Below are 23,846 nucleotides of genomic sequence, written 5' to 3'. Positions count from 1 at the left end.
AATACAATTCCACTTGAGAAATTAAAATTGGTTTCATTCCGAAAAAATTTCGTTTTTCGGTTTCTGAAGAAACTAAATACGGAATCAATTCCACTTTCAATCGGAATTGCTTTCTGTGACATGACTGATAATTTCATTTGATAAACTTTTGTAACTTTCCAGTCTTTAGTCATAGTTTTCAGAGGATTTCCTTCTTGGAAATAAGTCCCAATTTACATTAGGCGAGTTTACTTGCGGCAATTGTCAGTTTGTGGGTGAGAGAGGGTGTTGAGAGGCAAAGGGTTACCATATACCTCACCTCTCTCTCCATCAAACTGACAATTGCCGCAAGTAAACTCGCCTAATGTAAATTGGGACTAATACAGATAGCGCCGATGTTGTCTGTCCAGTCCTTCGAGATTTCTATATGACATAGCTTTGCAGCAATCGATGCACATTTATTGGTCTGTTCCTTTGCTTTAAAAAATGGTAAAAGTGGGAAAAGTAGTAAAAGTTTTGAAATGCTCTCATACCAATTGGAGCTTACATCAAGTAAAGGAGCACTTTTCGAGTAAAAAGTGGTAAAATCTGAAGATTCTTGCACGTAAAGGAACAAGCTTATGACAATATGTATCTTGTTTCCGAGTTTGCTGTAATTATTTTGGTTGGTAAGTCATTCATCTCGCTAAAAGAAAAGCTAATGCACAGGGGTAATATTATAGGGTATAAAATTGTCGGCCACATCACGTCTATAGCCTTCGCTCACTTTTTTACTTCTATTATAGCATTTCGAGATATGGGTTTTAAGTACGAAAATGAAACACTAAAGTTAAATGCGTTTTTATTACATTTATTGTACATAAAAAGTTTACATGGTTTGTTTAAGAAAAAATTATGTTTTCTGTTTGTTTTTATTACGTAAATGTAATACATACTTAGTATAAAGTTGGTAATTAATTATAATAATAATTATCTTTGAAAAATTAAACGAGATTACATGCATTATTCATAGGTAGGTAGATATTATGGGGTGTGTTGCATTTGTATCCAGGCAATATACGCATATTATATCATTGTTTTATTTTTTGTTAATATTATTTTGTTTTTTTTTTTATTATTTTACTTGAACACGACTTCAATTTTTGGGAAAGGTGTATGTTTCATTTAAATTATCAATTCAATTTTTTAAAAATTGAAATTGTAATTCTTAGCCTGTGAATAACAAAGAAAAGCAAGAATCGAACAAATACATAATTTGAGCAAATGATATGACTCCAACATTGATTGACAGTTTAAGATTATCAAAATTTGTTTATAAGGAACAATATTATAGGTGTTTTACATTGGGCTTTTCGTTTTTAAACAAAGCTAGTTTCGAGTTTTAGTTTTTAATTTGCCTTGCCATATTCTTCTTAAAATTAGTCTCTGTTTTTTAATAAATCTTCTCTAATTAGTTTTCCATTTCGAAGCCAAAGATTTCGTAAACATTCTAAGCGTATTTCTCTATATAAAATTTTTTTGTAATATAAGAACATTGTGTGTGTGCTTTTCTATGCATTTGTATTTGTGCATTTTCGATGGCCATTCCGTAGTTGTTTATCGTCGATAACGACCCAAGTAAGCTTTGCAATTAGGACATGTGTGATGTACATCCATACAGTCATCAATACAACAGGGAATCAAACAGCAACCCAGCCAACATCTGTAAAACAACAGAATAGGTATATTTATAAATGCTTGTTTTTAATGAACCAAGAATGGGTGAAATATAAGAATATAAGAAAGAATATAAGAAAATAGCGCTGTTCCAGAATCGAAATTTAGCCGAAACAAGTGTTTCCATATCCAAAAAACATTTCTTCAATTTTTTTTAACATTTTATCCAAAGTTATAATGGTCGTCATTTTTCTGTCCCTCGCTCGCTCTTTTGCTAATATAGTACAATTAGCAAAAGAGCGAGCGAGGGACAGAAACAAGTATGAAAGTATCTGTCAGCTGTACCGACAGAGATAAACCCGACAGAGATAGCCTCAGACCTAAAGAAAAGAAGTAAGCACAATACTTCTGACGTCTAAAGGTTTTTTGAGTACAACGATTGGACCAAATCCCTTTCTCCCTTCGAGGGTTTATTTGGTGCCGGCAGGTTTTTTGAGTTTTTGGGCCATTTTCTCAGGATGTAAGAACTTGAACCCCAAAAAAATTCTCCGACTTTACAGAGCCCGACTTGTTAAACAAATTTTCAAAACGATCCGAGACGAGCTGTTAAACTGTACTTTTTACAAATTTTGTGTGGATTCAAATCAGATCTATGCCTGGAAGTAATATTACCATATGCAAAGTTATAACTAGACATAGGATTTTTGCATATTTTTAAAAATTATAATGCAGATAATTCGTTTATTAAACAATAGAAGCTGGAGTTTTGTACGTATTATTGATTATTTTCAATAAGACATCGAATTTCTATCATTGGAACTATAGATGGGATTCTACATAAAATCCCTAAATACCCGATAAATTTCTCTTTTGGGTGTTTATTTGGGTAAATAAAATTTTATTTTGAAATGAAAATTTTGTTTTTCTGTCAAACAGAAAATCAAAAAGAATACCAGATAAACGGTTTAACCAGCCGGAATAAACTTTTTATATGTCATATCGGTTGTTGGAGTTACTTGTGCGAAAAATTTAACGATAAATGCAAAAATTATTGCTTTGTTGAGGAGGACTTAAATCTCAAGATTATCCACTGAAGTCGTGGGTTAATCCACCTGATATATTATAAAGTTTGGATCTCGATCCAGCATTTATGTTTTTCTGCATGGACAACTACAACAAACCGCTCTAAAAGCTATCAAATATCAAAAAAATGCTGTCACAATATATGAGAGATTTACCACAAAATATGGACCAAACTTGGTCATATTTTATCTTGCCCCGTATCCAAAAAAACGTAATTTTATTCATAGTCAGTTAAAATAAAATTTGCTAAAACACTACGTTTTCGCATCCAATTGTATGATTTTAGTTTCTGTAGTTTATACCCACATATTGGGTATTTACCCATTTATGCCCAATTTACCCATTTTAATGGGTATTTACCCATTTACCATCTCTAATTGGAACTATATAATTCTATATAATAACGTAGTTACAATTGGTTGAGAGTTTTTAAAATATGCAAAAATCCCATGTCTAGTTATGACCAATTTGGTTACTCGATTAGTTCGATAAGCTCTTTCTTCCTGACGATACGAGCCAGGGGCCCAAAATTGAATTCGATGCCTTCACAGACTTCGAACCAACCAGAGATAACAATATTGACCGACCAAAGGTTCAAAGCAGACAATTGCTAGCCCTTCAGTTTATTCGAGGACGATAACTGGCCTCTGCCCCAGTAGAAAACACTAACCTTATGAAAACAAAACCGTCGCGAATCTAGGAGGACTGTCCATCGACCGAAGTTGGTAGAAGTTGAGAAATAAAACTAGAAAAAGAAATAAGTGGGGAAGTTCCCACCACCCCAGCTAGTGTCGTACATCGGTTGACTAAAGAAAATATTTCTTACCGTAGGTGGTGATCAAATTTGGAAGGACATACCACTTCCATGGAGAAATTCTGACCCCAACAAACTCTCTCTCATTCCAATCTCCACAGACGGAAATTGAGTTCAAAATCAACCCAATATCCCCTAAACACACAACGGGAGCGATGGTTAAATTTCTCAGGGGTTACCCATCCTCTTTGACCTCATCACACCGTTGAATGATGTAAACTTAAAGGAGAAGAATCAACCCAAAAATAAATCAAGGCAACAGAGGACTGTCAAAACTGACTCAGCACCGACCTCAAAACGTGGGCACGTGGGTTTATACCAAAACTATACCCTTTTCTCAACCAAAAACAATGTGAAGAGAGTTATGTCAACTGATGAATCATACCTGAAGGTCAAGAGACCTCACCCGAGTCAAAACAGCTGCGAAACCTTTTAACCTAACCTTGAACCAGCCAGAAACATAAATGATTAAAAAGGCTGTGAATTCCTTGGCAGAAGGATATTGCGGTTATAACGATGTCTTGGAACCTGACACAGAAACTGCATTAAGAACTCCCTCAGTAGAATCTGAAGACAAAATAGTTAGAATTGACGACATTAAGAAACAGCTTGGAAGCGACTTCTATAGAAATTTCAATTTCTGCTAAGAAGATAATATTTTACATTCTATATTGGGGAATAAACTTCTTTCTCTGAACGCCCACATGGTTCATCTGATACGCAATATTGATATTTACTCTTTCATTATACCCTCAGCCTTTAGGCTAAGGAGGGTATATACACTTTGATACGATGAAAATGTGCCCCATCGAAATAATGGTTTTAGACCCCAAGTATGTTTGGACGAAATGTGTTTCAGACAATTTGGAATCGATCTAGCCATGTCCGTCCGTCTGTCTGTCCTGCTGGCTGGAGCGCACGATAACTCTCGAACGGATGAACCGATTCGTTTCAAATTTTGGCTTTCGTAATATTTTGCCCAAACTTAGTTTAAGTTCGAAGATGAGCTACATCGGTCCACTCCTTCCGGTACCTCCCCCACAAAAGTTCGAAAATGTTCGGAAAGTTTGTGCGCAAGATAACTCTTGAAGGGTGTGACCGATTTGGTCCATACTGTGTATAGCGTAAACTTTTTACCAGAGTAATATGAGGTTCCAATATGGTCTCAATAGATCCACTCTTTCGGGTACCTCTCACACAAAACTTCGGAAAAGTTTAGTTTAGGGCCATCTCTCGAATCGCTTTGAATTTTGTTTTATTATCTTGTATTCACTGCCCTCCATACGACGGTAAAAGTTTCATCAGGCGCAAGTCCATACTTCCTGAGAAAATAGCATGAAAGTTGCAAATAAACCCCTATGACACCGTGTGAGGTGGTTGGAGCGCAAGATAACTATCGAACGGATCTGCCGATTGCGTCCAAAATATGGCCTTAGTAATATTTTGTCCAAACATAGTTTAAGTTTGAAGATAAGCCATATCGGTCCACTCCTTCAGGTACCTCCCCCAAAAAAGTTCAAAAATGTTCGGAAAAATTGTTCGTACGGTAGCTCCTGAAGGGAGTGGCCGAATTGGTCCATACTTTACACATCCTAATATATCTACCAGATATAGACCAGGTTCAAATATGGACTATATTTTTCCACTCCATCCGGTACCTCCCACACAAAATTTCGGATAAGTTCACCTTAAGACCTGATATCGAATCACTTTGATTTTTGTTGAAGCAACTCGCATTCGCTGCCTCAATTACGACGGTAAAAGTTTTTTAGGGGAAAGTCCATACTTATTGAGCAAACAGCCCGAAGAGTGTAAAAAACCCCTATGGCACCATATGTTGTGGCTGGAGATCCACTTCCATAACGGTCAATGTCGATCCATTCCTGTTAGTATTTCCTCCGCAAAACTTTTGATCTTTAATCCTAATCAGCATTTTTGTCGGTTCAAACGACCAACATTTTTAAAACCCCCTAAATATATACGTATTTTGGGAAAAAATTGTTTCAATATACACAGGCTGAGGGTATATCTCTGTCGGCAAAGCCGACTGATACTTTTTTACTTGTTTTTATTGACTCTTTCATAAATTACCTAACATTTTAACATTTATTGATAATAGGATTGTGAACCGATTTCCCTAATTATGACGAAGAACAGCACCATTGTCAAAAGGAAATATTATGTATTTGTAACGAATCTGAGATCTACTGTTAGTGGGAAATCAGTAATCAAATTTTCAAACATATCATTGCAACTGATGTCTGTTAAAAGGATTCATTTTATGATAATATGCTCAGGTGAATCCAGTCGAGTAGTTGACCATACGAAGAGAACACAGTCCTAAGGATATGTACAGCCTTATGTTAATAAATTGGGCCGCATGAAATTTTAAGTGGGAGCCTATATTATAGCTTGTCGGGTATTAGGGATTAAACATCTCTTGGAAAAAATGTTTTAATGTTTATGAACGTTCTGCTTAGGTCCCCCATAAAAGGATTCGGATCGATTTAAGGAGTTCTGTAAATTTTAGATATCACCAGGTTATAGCAATATTTTACATTTTGAGTCCACAGTTGGTATTATACCTCTAGAACTTCATACAAATTCAGCCCGTATAAATATTTTCAACGATTTTATATACATATTTTCATTGTTTTCTACTTTTTTAATTCGATTCTTTTTGTTACGCCCATCTCCCCACCACAAGTGTGAGGCACATGTAATACATTTCCAATTGATTTTCATCTTCACATCATATGTTCGCATGTAGTTTATCAGAAATTGCAACTTACCCCAGTAATGCAATTACAAAACCAGATAAATATGCTATCATTCCAGGTTCAGTACGTGTTGTTGTCTCAATTTCAGCATGACATGAGGGGCAGATCATATGTGTGGCCTGACGTCCAATAGGTACAACTGTAGTTACAATGGTGGCATTTGTTGCAGTTGCTACGGGTGCAACAACTGGTGTGAATGGGCCAACTGGCTTAACACCACCCACAGCCTCTTGATAGGATGGTGGAGCAGAGGGCGGCGGTACATAAGTGTACTGTGGTGGTGTGGGACCTGTGGCTTTGCTCATTTTTACAAAAGTGTTTTGCCTTCTTTAGATGGATATTTATGTAGGTATTTGCGAACAGCGGCGTGGTGGTTTTCCTTTGAGCTTTCCTTTCAAGAATTGTGCGATGCGAAGTTTCTCAATGTGATTGTGAGTTTTTGTTGTTTCAATACAATATAAAGATGAATGTCAGCAAAAGTATCCTGATTATGGTTACCAGTTGTTTTTTATTTTCTATGCTAGGATGGAAATGCAAAAAGTCTTTATTTAGTTGTGTGTGCTCTGGTGTGCCTTTAGGTTTATATTCTGTAAAGAGACAAAAATGCGTTAGAAATTTATTGAATCTTTCTTTGTTAGCATTGATATTGATGGCAAAATCCCAAAGAGAACCAATGAAGTGCAGATATTTCAAATAATTTCACATTTTCTTGGAAATCAATTTTAAAGTGAAATATCTATGTATGTATGTGTGGTGAAATCAATGAATATTTTATTACATTGTGAAGAAGAGAAACATAAGCTTATTCACAGTGGTCGGAGCAGAAAATTAATGATGTCAAATTCAAAACTTAAGGTTAAGGTTGTTAGCTTGAACGATCTACAAATAAGTTAGTGGTAGATTATTTTCATGATAACAACTTTACCTGTTTCTACCACATAGTCCATGATATTTCAAAATCATAATGCTATTGTTTGCCGCATCTGAGAAACTCTTTTCGTAAAATATGTTATTTTATATGTTATACGCAGATTAGAATACGTTAATTATAAGTTAATTTCTCGCATTTAAATAAACTTATTTTACTTCATTTTTTTTGTTAGTTGTGTGTCCGTTGGATAATCACACCCGTATCAACGCTACTCATTACTTAGTAATGAGTAAAGTTAGCAGTTTTCCTTGCAATTTTAAATTTTAAAGAAAGAACCTAATTATGCGTAGTCTACTGGTAATTCATAAAATATCATAGCCAGTAATCAGTATTTAGCTGATGCGGGTGTTTATTTTTTCTAGTAGCGGAAATACTTTTGTTCATATTTCAATTACCTTAGCATATAAACCCAGTAAAAAATCGTAACTTCTCAGTTAAAAACTTATTTTACTGGCGAAAAAAATAACTATTTATTTCGCCCGACATACCATTGTTAAAATAATGGGTTAGTAAAGGGTTTTGTAATGAGAATTTTTCCAGGGAAATGTTTAAATGATGTGTGTAAAATTTTAAAGGAATTAATTACAAAAGAATTTTCCATTTAGTTTCCAATAACATTTATTAAATTTATAAAAAAAAATATAATTTTATACAAAAAAAATTTAGTAAAACTATTTAAAAAGATATTCGAGTAGCTTTTGTTAGCTTCCAGCTGGGAGGACCCGCAAAAGATCCATAAAAATTATTGTCGCACAAATTCTGTTAAAATTTGGAGTTAGAGTGAAGGAAACTTTTCAAGTATTCCATTATAACTTAGATTATATTATTTTTCGTCATTAGTAGTGTTGAGCTGCTTGCTTAACTTTAAAAGTTAGTTGTACTTATTTTCGTATTTTCTTTTTTTTCGTTTTGAACAATATCGTATTTAAAATGTTGCATCTCTTCTCCAAATGACAGTTTATAAGCTAGCTTAGTTTAACGTCCATTACGACCCAAGTAAGAATTGCAATTGGGACAAGTATGATGCACTTCCATGCAATCGTCAATGCAACAGGGTATCAGACAACAGCCCAGAAAGCATCTGTAATTCAAATGAGAAGAAATGCGAAGAAGATTATTTTGTTCCACTTGCATAATTCATTTGTATCTGACTGCCTGCCTGTCGCCTACCTTCATCCAGCAGAGCCACCACAACTGGCAGGCAGCCACAAACATGGTTTAGATTTCATTGCATTTGCAACACTTACCCGCATAATGCCAAAAGACAACCGGATATATATGCCATCATACTGGGCGTGCGGCGTGTATTTGTCTCAATTTCTGCATGACACGAGGGGCAAATCATGTGCGTGGCAGTACGTCCTATGGGCACAACGGTAGTAACAATGTCGTCGTTTCTGGTTGTCACCACAGGATATACAACGGGAGTAAATGGACCCACAGGCTTTACACCACCCACAGCCTCCTGATAGGATGGCGGAGCAGTTGGTGGTGGTATATAGGTGTATTGTGGTGTAGTGGCTTTACTCATGTTTTGTAATCCCGACTCTAGGTAGAGTAAGTAAGCTTTTGTATTCGGCGGCTGTTGTAGGGGTTTTTATTGTATTTATTCTGCCTTTTGAAACAATGCTACAAGTCGTGTATACTCTGTTGTTGGTTTTTCAGATCAGCTGCTTTGTGCTGATGGTGGAATAAGGACATATAAGACTACCTCTTAAAGTGGGGATGCGTGTGTCGTTTCGTGGTGTAGTTTAAAATGCAGTTGTATTCCCATATAAATGCATTAATTCTTTTCTTTTGACTTCTCTCGGGTTTTTCCCCTTAGATTTTTTGCTTCAAATGTATTTGCTTTTTCACCGTTTCCTATAAATGGTTGCGGAAGGAAAGGAAGGAAAAGGAAGAAAGGAGTGGAATGTTAATAATAAATTTGCGGTCGACTTTGGTTTCTTTGATGGCAAAGTGAAACGAAGTGGAAACTCTACACAAAAAAAAAAAAAATCGAAGACAGCGACGACGAAGTGAAAAATTTAAATCGATTTCATGTTTCTTTCTTGTAAAGGATGTTGTGCTTAAATTAAATGATTTTGTCGAGTGGGAGACAAATTGTAATTTCATGCTTTAGTTCATTTTTCTTAAGAATAAACAAGATTAGGCGGTGTAATATTATTTGAGATTTATCAGACTCAATTGATAAATAATTCGAGTTAAAAATCATGTTTATTTTCTACAAAAACTGATTTACCACTCTTGGTATAGCTTAATAAAATTATTCTCTGTTAAGAGTAAAGCTTTTTGTCAGATATGGAAAATATAACATGAAAAATTGTTAGCTTAAGGAGAGAGCGGAGGTAAAACTCAGTCCCTTTCATCTTCTTACCCAAAAACTCGAACAAATTTCATGAGTCTGGCATAAGGCAAGGAATTTTGGCTGACAAAAACATCGGTTTCTGTCAGCATACAAAAAATTGTTTTGCTTGATTGTGTGAAAGGAAAAGCTTCAGTCAAGCAACAATTTTTTAATGTGCAAACATCTGCTCCCTGAACCAAATTTATATATACAATTTTGTGCACTGCAAAGATGTCAATATTCGTGTTGTGTTATAAATTTAATACATTAAGCGGGGTACAGACGATCAGTTTTGACTGTCGATTTTTCGGAAATATCGATAAATGTCAAACTGTCCGGCAACCACTAAATATTTTGCCTGATGTCTGACAAAAATGAACGTCCACACTGGCAAGCAACAGATTATTTGAGCAAAACTGATCGTGTGTACCCCACTTTAGGCCTGTTCGATAACCCAAAAAATTGTACAAATTCGTACAAACTCGAGTAAAAAGATGCTGTTCGATAACAAACTTCTTCAGTAAAAGAGAACTGAGAAGTACTTGCAAGTACGTTTTACTTGCGAAGTTTTCGAACATGATTTTATATTGTACTATTTTTTCAATTTTATGCTACAAAAGCGTTCGTATACTACAGTAGTTTTGATTTTGCTGCCAATCGTTTTAGTGCGAATTTGATTTTCCTGCCAAAACACTAAAATATTGGCATTTTTGTCAAATTTTCAATGCAAATTACACTTTTAACTGCTATTCATCTAAGTGCGAATTTTATTTAGCTACCAATAATATTTGGAAAAATGAACGCATTTTCACAGAGAAATTTGTATTTACCAGCCAAAACTAAAATCACGTCATGCGACATTTGCTAACTCATGCACAGGGTCTTTTGTACAGAAGAAAAATGTTTTATGTTGATCATTTGTAGCCAACCTATGATATTATGGAAAACAAGTAAAAAAGTATTAGTCGGCTTTGCGGACAGAGATATGCCCTCAGCATGGGCAAATTGAAACACTTTTTTCACAAAAAACTTATGTAGTTAGGGGGTTTCAAAATGTTGGTCGTATGAACCGACAAAAATGTTGATTAGGATTAAAGTTCAAAATTTTTGCGGAAAAAGTACTTAAAGGAATGGACCGAAATAGACCATGGGGTGCCATAGGGGGGTTTTACACCCTTCGGGCTGTTTTCTCAAGAATGGACTTGCCTCTGAAAAAAACTTTTACCATCGTAATTGAGGCAGCGAATGTAAGTTGCTTCAACAAAAATCAAAGTGATTCAATAGCAGGGCCCTATTCCACGAAACAACTTATCAACTTTTCATTTTGCACTTATCAATATTTTTGACAATGCTCAAAGTTAAGTGTTCCACAGAACCATTATTTTTTGATAAGTGATAAGTTGCTAATTATAAAGTGAGTTTGCTTACTTTTCAAAATAATGTAGCTCTTTTTTTGATTTCTGTTCCACAAACATTATTTCTGCTAAGTGAAAAGTTGTAACGGCAAAGCGTATTTTGCTAAGATTTTGCAAAAAAATTTGCTCTTTCGTTCCCCAGAAAACTATGCATTTTGATTTTGCAGATCAAATTTTGATAAGTTTGCCTATAATTTGCGAGGTAAACGTTCTCATTGCCAATGTACATTGTTAAAGCGAGATTTTGTTCGGAAATAGTGAAAACACGGTTATGACAAGAAATTGTAAAGATTTTTCCGAACTTCTACCCTCTGAATCAACTATCCTACTTCGAACTCTCACTCTCCGAAATTCCACCCTGCGAACAACCTCACAAATCGATGTTTCTCGATTTTACATTTAGACTAAACTCTATTTGAGAGACTATTTTTATTTATTGCTATACCCTCCACCATAATTTGGAGGGTATATTAGGTTTGTCATTTCATTTGTAACTCATCGAAATAATCATTAGCGACCCTATAAGGTATATACATATATTTTTGATCAGCGTAAAATTCTAAGTTGATGTAACCACATCCGGCCGTCCGTCTGTTGTAATCACGCTATCTTCCGAACGAGTTGAGATAGGGGGATGAAATGCTGTTCACACGTGTCTTAAATCAAGTTGGAAGTTGAGCTTTGTTATTGCCCCCATATAGCAGTGCCGTCGATTTCAGCTATTTTAAGGTTTTTAGCTATATTTTCAGAACGAATTAGTTATAATATGCTTCCAAAACTTACCGACATAGGTCCATCTTTTATTATAGCCCCCATATACTGCCCAATTTCAGCTACTTTGGCGTTATTAGCTACATTTCCAGGCCGAATTAGGTATAATTCAGTCAATCACCAAGAAACGTCTCCACAAAAAATTATGGATATAGGTCTACGTTTTTTATAGCCCCCATATAGCAGTACCGTCCGATTTCAGCTATTTTAAGGTTTTTAGATACATTTCTAGAACGAATTAGTTATAATTTGGCAAGTAACTTCTCCTTTTTGTGGAGAAAGAAAACTAATTACTCTATGCCGAACATAACGCTTTTTACTTGTTTTATTTCACTTAATTTTATTGTATTTTATTTTATTTGTATTTGCCTTCATTTTATTTTAGATTATTTTATTTCACTTAATTTTTTTAGTTTTATTTTATTTTACTTTATTTTATTTATTTTTTAACTTTTTATTTCAATTTACTTTACTTTATTTCACTTTATTTTATATTGTTTTATTATTATTTATTTTTTAATTTATCTCATTTTATTTTTTATTTTATTTTACTTCATTTAATTTATTTTGATCTTATTTTAATTTATTTCATTTAATTATTATTTAATCTTTATTAAAATTATTTTATTTTATTTTTATTTCATTTTATTTTATTTTATTCTATTTTATTTTATTTTATTTTATTTTATTTTATTTTATTTTATTTCATTTTATTTATTTAATTTTATTTTATTTTATTTATTTAATTTTATTTTATTTTATTTTGTTTCATTTTATTTCAGTTTAATTTAATTTATTTAATTTAATTTTATTTTATTTACTTTTAATAATATCAGTTTCTTTTCATATTTTCGCTCGTCTCAATTTTACATTTCTTATTTATTATTGCCAAGTAAAAAATAATGCAAAGATGATAAAACGTTCTGTGGAACAAATATCATTCACACTTTGCAAGAGAACTGAGAGACTTACCAAGATGGCGGAAAAATTGAGCAAGAGAGCACAACAACTGTGCTAAAAGAACAGTGATAGACAAATTTGCTAAGTGCAAGGGAAATTGAAAAGTAATTTTGTGGAACAAAAAAGGGTTATCACTTTTCAAAATAACTACTTTTTGATAAGTGCAAAATGAAAAGCGATAAGTTGTTTCGTGGAATAGGGCCCAGGTCTTAAAGTGAACTTATCCAAAATTTTGTGTGGGAGGTACGGGATGGAGTGGACAAGTATAGTCCATATTCGAACCTGATCTATATCTGGTAGATATTATGAGAATGTGTAAAGTGTGGACCAAATCGGTCACTCCCATCAAGAGTTATCGTGCGCACAATTTTTCCGAATATTTTTGAACTTTTGTGGGGTAGGTACCTGAAGGAGTGGACCGATATGGCTTATTTACGAACTTAAACTAAGTTTGGAAACAATATTACGAAGGCCAAATTTTGGCCGGAATCGGCATAATCTTGCGCTTCCACCCATAAACATGGTGTCATAGGGCTTTTTTCAACTTTCAAGCTATTTTTCAGGAAGTATGGACTTGCCCCTGAGGAAACTTGTACCTTCGTATACGGGACAGTGAATACAAGATGTTACAACAAAAACCAAGGCGATTCGTGAGCAGGTCCTAAACTGAACTTTTCCGAAATTTTGTGTGGGAGGTACTCGAAGGAGTTTACCGATTGAGTCCATATTGGAACCTCATATAAGTCTGGTCTGGTAGGTAAATTTCATAATGTGCAAAGTAATGACCAAATCGGTAACTTCCTTCAAGAGTTATCGTACGCACAGGTACCGGAAGGAGTGGACCGATATAATCCATCTTTGAACTTGAACTAAGTTTGGACAAAATATTACGAAAGCCAAATTTTGGACCGAATCGGCAGATCCGTTCGAGGGTTATCTTGCGCTCCAACCATTACACACGGTGTCATAGGGTTTTTTTGTAACTTTCAGGCTATTTCCTCAGGAAGTATGGACTTGCCCCTAATGAAACTTACAGCGTCGTATAGAGGACAGCGAATACAACTTGCGTAAACAAAAATCAAAGCGATTCGAGACCAGGTCCTAAACTGAACTTTTCCGAAATTTTGTGTGGGACGTACCCGAAGGAGTGGACCGATTGAGTCCATATTGAAACCTCATCTAAGTATGGTAGAAATTACACGATGTGCAAAGTATGGACCAAATCGGTTATTCCCTACAAGAGTTATCGTGCGCACAAGTTTTGCGACAATTTTTGAACATTTGTGGGGGAGGTACCTGAAGGAGTGGACCTATATGGCCCATCTTCGAACTTAAATCGAATCTGGACAAAATAATTCGATACCCTAATCTGAAAAAGCTGAAATTATTTTACAACAATAAAATAATACACATCTCAACAAAACTGTCAATGTGGATCTAATATTAATTAATAATAATTATTAATTATTCCACAAACATCCCAGAAGGGACAAGGAAGACTTCTCTCATATCACATCTGCAGGTTCAAGGCATATTTATTGCGTCACTTGCAGGTTGTTGCAATAATACAAAGAAAAAGTTAACATCACTTTCTTTGAAACAGAAATTGAATGACAGATGTGGAGGCAAATATAACGATAATAATTGTTATTTAATTCCATTTTGGTTCTTTCAGCTGATGCAAAATAATCTTTTTGATTATATATTTTTATTTTTTTCACTATTCCTCTCCAAACAGTTTTCGGATATCAAGAAATCTGAAGGTGAATATTACATGAAGAGCCAATTCTTTGGCAGGTGAACGAATCGGATAACTGCCACTTTTTGGCAGCTAGAAATATTAAAGATAAGTGCGAAATTCGCTTTGCTGCCACAAAATGCGTGCAAAACTTGTTTTGGCAGCTAAGTCAAAACTACTGTATAAAAAAGAGTGTGTGTTTTCACACAATGCACAGTGGCCAATTTTATGAAAAACCTGGCCAAAACTCTAGAAATTAATGCATTTTGACCTATCCTTGGGTTATGTTTTTCGGGTAGCTGTTTTCATTTTTCATATTATTTAACCCTCAGGTGGTAATTTTGGTCCCTTCACCTATAAAATGTGATCGTATCAGATCAAAATATTCTACAAATTTGTTTCTATAGATTCTAGAATATATTAAAGTTCTACATCTTATCGAAAATCCAGAAATATGGAAAAATTGAAAACAATTTTATGGTTAAAGTCGTACTTCATGTGAGTTTATGCAAAATTGTCCTATAAAACATTATTTGACACGAATGATGTTAAAAGCACCTGGGAAGTTTTTGTGGATTCTGAAACAGCAATGTTCATAGATGAGAAAAAACCAAAAGCAAAAAAATGCTGGATTGATCACTAATCACAAAAGGGTCTTAGGGGTTTTTAGGGTTAATTTGGTCTATTTGTTTATAAAAATCGTTAAAAATCTCTTTATATCTGCAAGACGAAATGCCACATAAAAACGAAAATTTCAAATCTCTGCAGGATGTTTCGATGGAAATTGGTAAAAAATACTCTTCACTTTTTATGAAATGCTTAGGTACACAGTCCAAATCGATCTTACTCACGACTTTTTTCAAAATTTATTGTAAAAATTGATAAAAAAAAATCAGCAAGTATGGACATAAATTTCAATTTTCACTTTCAATGTATTTCAATTCTTAATGCCCAGTCTTTCGACCCATGGTAGAACAAACCAGTTAAAGTTAATACTAAAACAAATACAACTCAACAACAACCACATAGAAATGTGTTTTTGTTTGTAATGTTACTGTCATCGGTAAATGTAAACAAAACAAGGAAATGTCTATGGGGATTTCTGAGTGAAATCAGACACTTTTTCAAGATGAGGTCTTTGATTTCCTTTATTTTTTGCTGTGGCGATGCTGCTGATTAACAAAACATTTTAGTATATTTTCAAATTTTTTTTTGACTAACGGTTCCAGAGATATCGCGCCTTGAAAAAGTCAAATTCTGTAAAAACTACATGCAAAGAAATATTCATAACTTCTTTAATATTGGTCCAAATGGGACCATCTTTTTTTTTATTTGTTTGTTTTTTTTATCAGCTATCGAAAGAAATATTTAAAAGAAAAATGCACAGTGGGCTTCAATACAATTTTCGGGATTTAATATTTAAAATCAATTTTTAAACATGATTGCACCCTTCGATTTTTTCAAAAAAAATTTATGTTAAACTACGTTCAATTACAAAAATTTTAAGCCCTATGTGGTAATGGGATTCGGACGATTACTATTTTTTCTGAATTTTTTAAAATTTGTCAATACAATTTTTCCTTTATACCTTTGTCCAAAATTTATTATTTTATTAAAAAAATTAAAAGCTTCATTTATAAATATTTGTTTTGATTTTATATTTATGAATTTATCTCAAACATCTTAAAAACTGCGTAATTTTTCGATTTTGAAAATGCATCAACGAAAATTCCATTAAAGTGCACTGTGGATTTTTTTCTATTTTTTATGATAAATATATAATATATAATAATAAATATGTACTTTAGCTTCAAAAATACAGAAATACAAATTTTGGACAAAGGTATTAAGGAAAAATTGTATTGACAAATTTTAAAAAATTCAGAAAAAATAGTAATCGTCCGAATCCCATTTCCACATAGCTGACATAGGACAAAGGTATTAAGGAAAAATTGTATTGAAAAATTGATTTTAAATATTAAATCCCGAAAATTGCATTGAAGCCCACTGTGCATTTTTCTTTTAAATATTTCTTTCGATAGCTGATAAAAAAAAACAAACAAATCAAAAAAAAGATGGTCCCATTTGGACCAATATTAAAGAAGTTATGAGTATTTATTTGAACATAGTTCTTTAAAAATGCGATAATTTCAGTAGGCGATATCTCTTTACCATTGGTCAAAAAATAATTTTAAAATATACTAAAATGTTTTGTTGGCTAGGAGCATAAATTGATCCAAAAACAATTGAAATCAAAAATTACTTTTCTCCGAACTGTCCGATTTCACTTGGAATTCCCCCTATATATTATTGGAACTTAAAAAACTAATATTTTTTCACATTTGATTGAACATGAATGAAAAGTCGTTAGATTTTCAATTTAAATGTTTCCATATCATTCCACTAAATGCATAATTTCTCGCAGAAAGTAGAATTCTTGCAAAAAAGTTTGGGGTCGCTGGTAATTCATCGAAAATAGAAGTTGCTTCAATCTTTTGTTTTTAAAATCAAAACAGCACACGTTTATTAGGGCTTTATTTTTTCAAGTTTAACAAAATACCACACATATTAACAAATATTGTACCGCCTCTATAAGCGGTGTTTTAGTGTGCGGCACGTCGTTCGGACTTGGATGAGGTTATATATCAATTATATGAAGAAATCTTTATGGGAAATAGTTCTTTTTCTGATGAATAATTTTTTTCTTCAAAAAATATATATCCCTAATATACATCGAACATAGAAATAAATATATAAAATGTCGTATGGAATTTGACACTAACATTACAGCCCAGTTCAGTCAGCTGGGCATTGTTGTTACCTTTTCTTGTTCTACCATGCTTTCGACCTTAGGGCTGTATACTAAATTTTATGTTAAAATAACAAAAATTATGAATTAAATATATTAGCTTAAAAATATTAAGGACGGGATACTAAACTACTCAAAAGCAAACAAAATACTGTGCATAATTAAGAGTAAAAGGATTTTTATATTGGACACCTCCTTACTGATACTTTTTTTAACTCAGAAAGAATGAATTAAAACCACTCAAGGAAGGAGTGAGTGGGAGGGATATTAAACTGCTCCAAACTGATTGGCGACACTATCACATAAACGTCATTACAATTAAAAAAATGTAGATATTTGTTGTGTCTTTTTACTTACTAAATGTTTTTCTTTTTTTTCAGCAACTTTTCCTTTATACAACTGTTAAAATCTGCAACATTATTACTAATTATCACGTAAAAAGACACAGCTATTATATTTATATTAATAACCTTAATATTGTTACAACAAAAATTCCAAATAGGGTGACTTTGACTGCCAACGTACTACACAAGAAACGAATACATTTTCGTCATAAGTCCTTGGTCACACTAGATGGTTTCATTGAAACAATTTCATGAAAACCAGGGTTCCTAGCTTGATTTCCATACTAGAGTAAAATCATGAAGTTGCTGTAGTGGGGAACTCGATTTAAGAATCCCTAAAAGTTTCGATGAAACCACTCTAGTGGGACCTTCGACTGACTACACACAGTGGGACCCTATAAACAATATTTTACACTACGAGTATTTAGTGCAACTTGATACAATATTTTTATACCCTCCACCATAGGATGGGGGTATATTAAGTTTGTCACTACGTTTGTAACTACTCGAAATAATCATTGTAGACCCCACAAAGTATATATATTCTTGATTAGCGTGCAATTCTACATCGATATAGCCATGTCCGTCCGTCTGTCCGTCTGTGGAAATCACTCTAGCGTCCGAACGGATTGACGTAGGTTGATGAAATTTTGGGAAAATATGTTATTTCTACGTAGGACTTTTGGTATTGAAAGCGGGCTATGTAGGTCCACGCTTTCGTATAGCCCCCATACAAAATGACGCGTGACGCGTCGTCGTTTTAAGGAATTTTTAAGATATTTGGCCCATTTTACCACCGAATTGGTTGTAATTTGGTACTTTGCGTCTCCAGAGGCCAAAAAATATTCCTACCAAAGTTGGGTTATATAGGTCCACGTTTTGGTATAGCCCCCATATAAGGCCCCATATAAGGCCCCATATAAAGTACGCGTGATTTTAATATATTTTGAATGTATTAGACCCATTTGACCACAGAATTGGTTGTAATTTGGTATTTTGTGTCTTCCGAGGCCAGAAAACATTCCTACCAAAGTTGGGTTATATAGGTCCACGTTTTGGTATAGCCCCCACATAAGGCCCCTTATAAAGTACGCGTCATCTATATATATAAAAGAGTAGTGAGGTGAGTGACTGACTGACTGACTGATTGACTGACTGATTCATCAGCGCCCAGACGAAACCGCTGAAGCTAGAAAGTTGAAATTTTGGGTGTAGGTTGCTGTTGGTGTGTAGGGGTGAGATAAGGCTGGGTTTTTGGAAATTCGACCTAGAAGTGTACGAAAAGTACTAAAAGGTACTAAATATGGTACCCTTTGTATTAGGCAAACGGTAAGAGCTAGAATTCTGAAATTTGGAATGAGGGTAACTGGTGGAGAGCTAGAAAGATGTACCAAAGGGTTTTTGGAAATTCGTACTACAAGGGTACGAAAAGTACTAAATGGTACTAAATTTAGTACAATTTGGATTTGTGTGAACGGATAGAGCTGGAATCCTGAAATTTGAAATTAGGGTAACTTGTGGAGAGTAACAAAGAAAGGTTTTTGAAAATTCGAACCAGAAGTGCACGAATAGTACTAAATGGTACTAAATTTAGTACAATTTGGATTTGGGTGAACGGATAGAGCTGGAATACAGGCATTTGGAATGAGGGTCACTGATGAAGAGTAAGAATGAAAGGTTTTTAGAAATCCGAACTGTAAGGGTACGAAAAGTACTAAATGGTACTAAATTTAGTACAATTTTGATTTGGGTGAACGGATTGAGCTGGAATACAGACATTTGGAATGAGGGTCACTGATGAAGAGTAACAATGAATGGTTTTTGTAAATTCGAACTATAAAGGTACGAAAAGTACTAAATGGTACTAAATTTAGTACAATTTGGGTTTGGGTGAACGAATAGAGCTGTAATCCTGAAATTTGAAATGAAGGTCACTGATGGAGAGTAAAAAAGAAAGGTTTTTGGAAATTCGAATTACAAGGGTACGAAAAGTACTAAATGGCACTAAATTTAGTACAATTCGGATTTGGGTGAACGGATAGAGCTGGAATCCTGAAATTTGGAATGAGGATCACTGATGAAGAGTAAAAATGAAAGGTTTTTGGAATTCGAACTATAAGTATACGAAAAGTAATAAATTGTACTAAATTTAGTACAATTTGGGTTTGGGTGAACGAATAGAGCTGGAATCCTGAAATTTGGAATGAAGGTCACTGATGAAGAGTAAAAAAGAAAGGTTTTTGGAAATTCGAATTACAAGGGTACGAAAAGTACTAAATGGTACTAAATTTAGTACAATTTTGATTTGGGTGAACGGATTGAGCTGGAATACAGACATTTGGAATGAGGGTCACTGATGAAGAGTAACAATGAAAGGTTTTTGGAAATTCGAACTATAAGGGTACGAAAAGTACTAAATGGTACTAAATTTAGTACAATTTGGATTTGGGTGAACGGATTGAGCTGGAATACAGACATTTGGAATGAGGGTCACAGATGAAGAGTAACAAAGAAAGGTTTTTGGAAATTCGAATTATAAGTGCACGAAAAGTTCTAAATGGTACTAAATTTAGTACAATTTGGATTTGGGTGAACGGATTGAGCTGGAATCCTGAAATTTGTAATGAGGGTCACTGATGGAGAGTAACAAAGAAAGGTTTTTAGAAATTAGAACTAAAAGTGCACGAAAAGTACTAAATGGTACTAAATTTAGTACAATATGGATTTGGGTGAACGAATAGAGCTGGAATCCTGAAATTTAGAGTGAGGATCACTGATGAAGAGTACGAAAAGTAATAAATGGTAGTAAATTTAGTACAATTTGGGTTTGGGTGAACGGATAGAGCTGGAATCCTGAAATTTGGAATGGGGGTCACTGATGAAGAGTAAGAAAGATGTACCAAAGGTCGAAAAGTCGTAAATGGTAATGAGTTTAGTATGATTTGGATTTGAAGAGCTGGAATCCTGAAATTTGGAATTAAGATTACTGTTGGAATTTAGAATTGAGATATGGAGGTAGCTTTGGAAAATCGTACTAATGTGCACGAAGTAGTACTAAATGGTACGAAATTCACTATAATTTGTATTTGCGTGAACAGATTATTGTTGGAGTGTAGGATTGAGGTAGTTTTGGAAATTCGTACTAATGGAAAAGTGCTAAATTGAACTACATTGGCTATAATTTGGGTTTAGGTGAACGGATAGAGCTGAGTATTCAAATTTAAAGAAAATTGGACAAAATACATTTGTTCTTCTTTAAAAATACACTAAGTCGAGAGGTACCGTTATATGGGGATATACGAAAACGTGGCCGAAAATTTAACGGACCTATTCGGGTTCTGGGCGAAACCGCTAAAGCTAGAACCTTGAATTGTGAATGTGCGTGATTGTTGTTGTGAAGGGGTGAGATAAAGTTTAGTGTTTGGAAATTCGTACTGGAAAAGAATGCTGTGTTAGTGAAGGGGTAAAACTAGGAGTCAAATCTGAAATTTGCAATATGATACGTAGTTTTGGAAATTCGAAATAAAAAATATGGTAGCTGTGTAGGGATGCGATACGGCAAATTTTTTTAAATTCTGACTACAATCGAAAAAATATTGGTAATAAAAATAGGTCTTAGTACAACAGAATCTCCAGTATTCACCATTCCCGTATTAAATATTGTTTATATATATTTCGTTTCTTTTCCGCATACGAAGTAGCGGGCATTTGCTAGTTTGAATATATTTTGAATGTATTAGACCCATTTGACCGAAGAATCGGTTGTAACTTTGTATTTTGTTTCCAGAGGCTAAGAAACATTTCTACCATAAAATGTTTATATAGGTCCACGTGTTGATATAGCCAACAATATCTCCAGATTTTCGATATTTTGAACGTTTTAGCCTCATTATCACACCGAGATGGCTGAAATTGGATATTTAGTCCTCTTTAGGCTATAAAACTTTCCCCCAGAAATTTTTAGGTATAGGTCCACGGCATCATATAGCCCCCATAGAACGGTACCTTCCGAATTTCGGTATGTTCAAGGTTGTGGCCACATTAATCCACCGAAATGGCTGAAATTTGTGGTGGAGGGTATAAAAAGTTCGGCACGACCGAACTTAACGCTTTTCTTACTTGTTCGATTTTGGCCAGGTTTTTCCGGAATTGGCCACAAACATAATGGCAAGAAACAGCCCGATCTCTTCAAACTGTCATACGATCTATAATTGGGTACCAAAAACCGCTACCTAAAATTTCATAACTTCATTAGGAGTGTCATAAGACAACTATCATGGCATACCATGATAAATGTATGGTTGATTAAATGTCTAAACTAATCAGATCAAGTTGGAACATGAAAGCTTTTCAATGTACCTTTACAATGACAGACTTTTGTTTACTCAATTGTATATTTCTTCCTATTTGAAAGATTGTTTGACAATAACTCACAACTTTAATCTTATTTGTATGTTTCAATATCATCAAATTTTCCTTTTATAAACTACCACCTGCACAAACATTCACATTCTTAGTCTCTAGACAACAATTGCTAATTATAAACTAAACAAACAACAACTGTCTGTAATTAAACACAATTTGACAACCTATGTAATTATCTAATAAAACAAAAAGGACTCTCTTAGGGGCAGTCCCCAAGGTAATTAATTATCCAATTACAATTTGTGTGTCCATACCTAGTAGCAACTACTTGAAAAGTTAACAATTAACTAATATTGAGCTTTATCTACTAAACTTTGTTTGAGGCGTACACATGCAAAAATATTTACATTTCTTAGAGAATATTGTTGTAATTGTCTTAGCCTTAGAAAAGGAATTACACAATTTCGTCTTGTTTTTTTGCTTAAATCATATTAAACAGACGCTTAATTTCACCATGAATGCCAAGCGTTAAAATGAGAAAAAGAAAATCCAACAATTGTGCTTTCACTGAATCGATGAATGGAATGTGGATAGTGATGATTGGAGGCGAAGACGATCTCTTTGTTGATGTTAACAATGAGGGGGGGTAGACTGGAATTGTCATAATACACATCACGGCAGACCATAGAGGCTGTCATTGCCAGTCGTCGGTTGGTATGCGAAGCACATGCAGAATTGGGTGGAATGCTATGTGGCAGTAACATCCAATCACATTTTGTGGGCCAATACAAAGTAAATTCAATACGTAATGTCGATGGTGCCGATGATGATGATGATGACAATGATGCCAACAACTTTGTAAGTACAATGTAGAGCAGGTCACATCTATCTATTGGGTATTTGAGTTGAAGGTAGTGGCATCACTTTGTAATATGTACATGTAGGTAAAGGTATTGAGGGTGTTTTGTGTGTTGACATTAAATAAGCTTTAACTTTTGCAATTTACATCATAACTTCTCTGTTGAGAAAACAAAAATGAATGGCATTTACGTGTTTGGTTGGCTGCTGTCACCACTGAAAAGAGGAAGTAGAATGACAGTTAACACACATATATATGTATGTACATACATTTGAAACTAATATACATATGTACGTATAAGATAAAACACCTCATTCTTGTTGTGAGTTTTTATTAAGTTTTACTTCAGTAATACCTAGTTTATGTAGTTGATGTTGGAATAAGAGAGGTGATACTTCCGTTCTAATATTTCAGCTGAATTGTCACAAAATTTGCAAGTGAGCGGCACTGCTGGTGTAATACTATTCAACCCACAGCAGTTAAGTTTAGCATTTCTTAAAAATGTAAATAGAAATATTTAACCCCCACGTATTAAGATAATGAATTATTACAACATTTCGTAGTTATCGTTCATAGACCTTGCGGATTTTTATGAAAATGACTCAAACAAGTAAGGTAGTTGTCATGTAGAATATAGTAATAACTTTTAATTTAATCTACTTCTATAGGTGAAGAGGGCATAATAAATCAATTCTATGTAATGATTAAACTGTCGACAAGTTCAGAATTTATGAGCTAACATCCGATAAGAAACTGATGCTTAAAATGCAGTGATGTACGCAGGATAGTTTAAAGGACACACTCTCTCTAATATATGGCAACATTCTTGGTATAAGAAAACCGACACCTAAAATCCATTGTATCAAAGAATGTCGCAAGGATGCTAGTAGGATAATATTGGGGATTGAAACTGATGTCAGAGTTGCCACATCAAAGTATGCCACCCTGATTACAGTGCTGCCAGGGTGTGTAGCGAAGACACAAACCTATGTATG

General features: G+C 34.1%; 2 protein-coding genes across 7 annotated transcripts in view; both read right to left on the bottom strand.

Annotated features, from left to right (window-relative positions):
- Positions 1 to 813: 813 nt before the first annotated feature.
- Positions 814 to 23,846, bottom strand: part of LOC141404138 (LITAF domain-containing protein-like) — a 57,280-nt gene continuing 34,247 nt past the window's right edge. Inside the window, exons 1-3 of one of the 4 annotated variants that reach the window (XM_073987460.1) lie at positions 7,238 to 7,305; positions 6,325 to 6,899; positions 814 to 1,681 (exon numbers count right to left, since the gene is read on the bottom strand). In XM_073987460.1, coding sequence (XP_073843561.1) covers positions 1,576 to 1,681; positions 6,325 to 6,617 — 399 coding nt within the window. In that variant the 5' untranslated portion in view covers positions 6,618 to 6,899; positions 7,238 to 7,305 and the 3' untranslated portion in view covers positions 814 to 1,575. Of the gene's footprint in view, positions 1,682 to 6,324; positions 6,900 to 7,237; positions 7,306 to 23,846 lie in introns of those variants that run through there. The other 3 variants (XM_073987462.1, XM_073987459.1, XM_073987461.1) reach the window with 3 other exon arrangements.
- LOC141404139 (lipopolysaccharide-induced tumor necrosis factor-alpha factor homolog) overlaps positions 7,837 to 23,846 on the bottom strand; it is a 50,254-nt gene continuing 34,244 nt past the window's right edge. For 2 of the 3 annotated variants that reach the window (XM_073987463.1, XM_073987465.1), the window contains exons 2-3: positions 8,491 to 9,106; positions 7,837 to 8,324 (exon numbers count right to left, since the gene is read on the bottom strand). In XM_073987463.1, coding sequence (XP_073843564.1) covers positions 8,219 to 8,324; positions 8,491 to 8,774 — 390 coding nt within the window. In that variant the 5' untranslated portion in view covers positions 8,775 to 9,106 and the 3' untranslated portion in view covers positions 7,837 to 8,218. Of the gene's footprint in view, positions 8,325 to 8,490; positions 9,126 to 23,846 lie in introns of those variants that run through there. The other variant, XM_073987464.1, reaches the window with a different exon arrangement.

This window comes from Musca autumnalis, unplaced genomic scaffold, assembly GCF_047663935.1.
Source record: "Musca autumnalis isolate F117 unplaced genomic scaffold, ASM4766393v1 scaffold_4, whole genome shotgun sequence".
Lineage (NCBI taxonomy): Eukaryota > Metazoa > Arthropoda > Insecta > Diptera > Muscidae > Musca > Musca autumnalis.
Note: the sequence above shows the minus strand (reverse complement) of the source record. Positions and strands in the feature narration are given on the sequence as shown.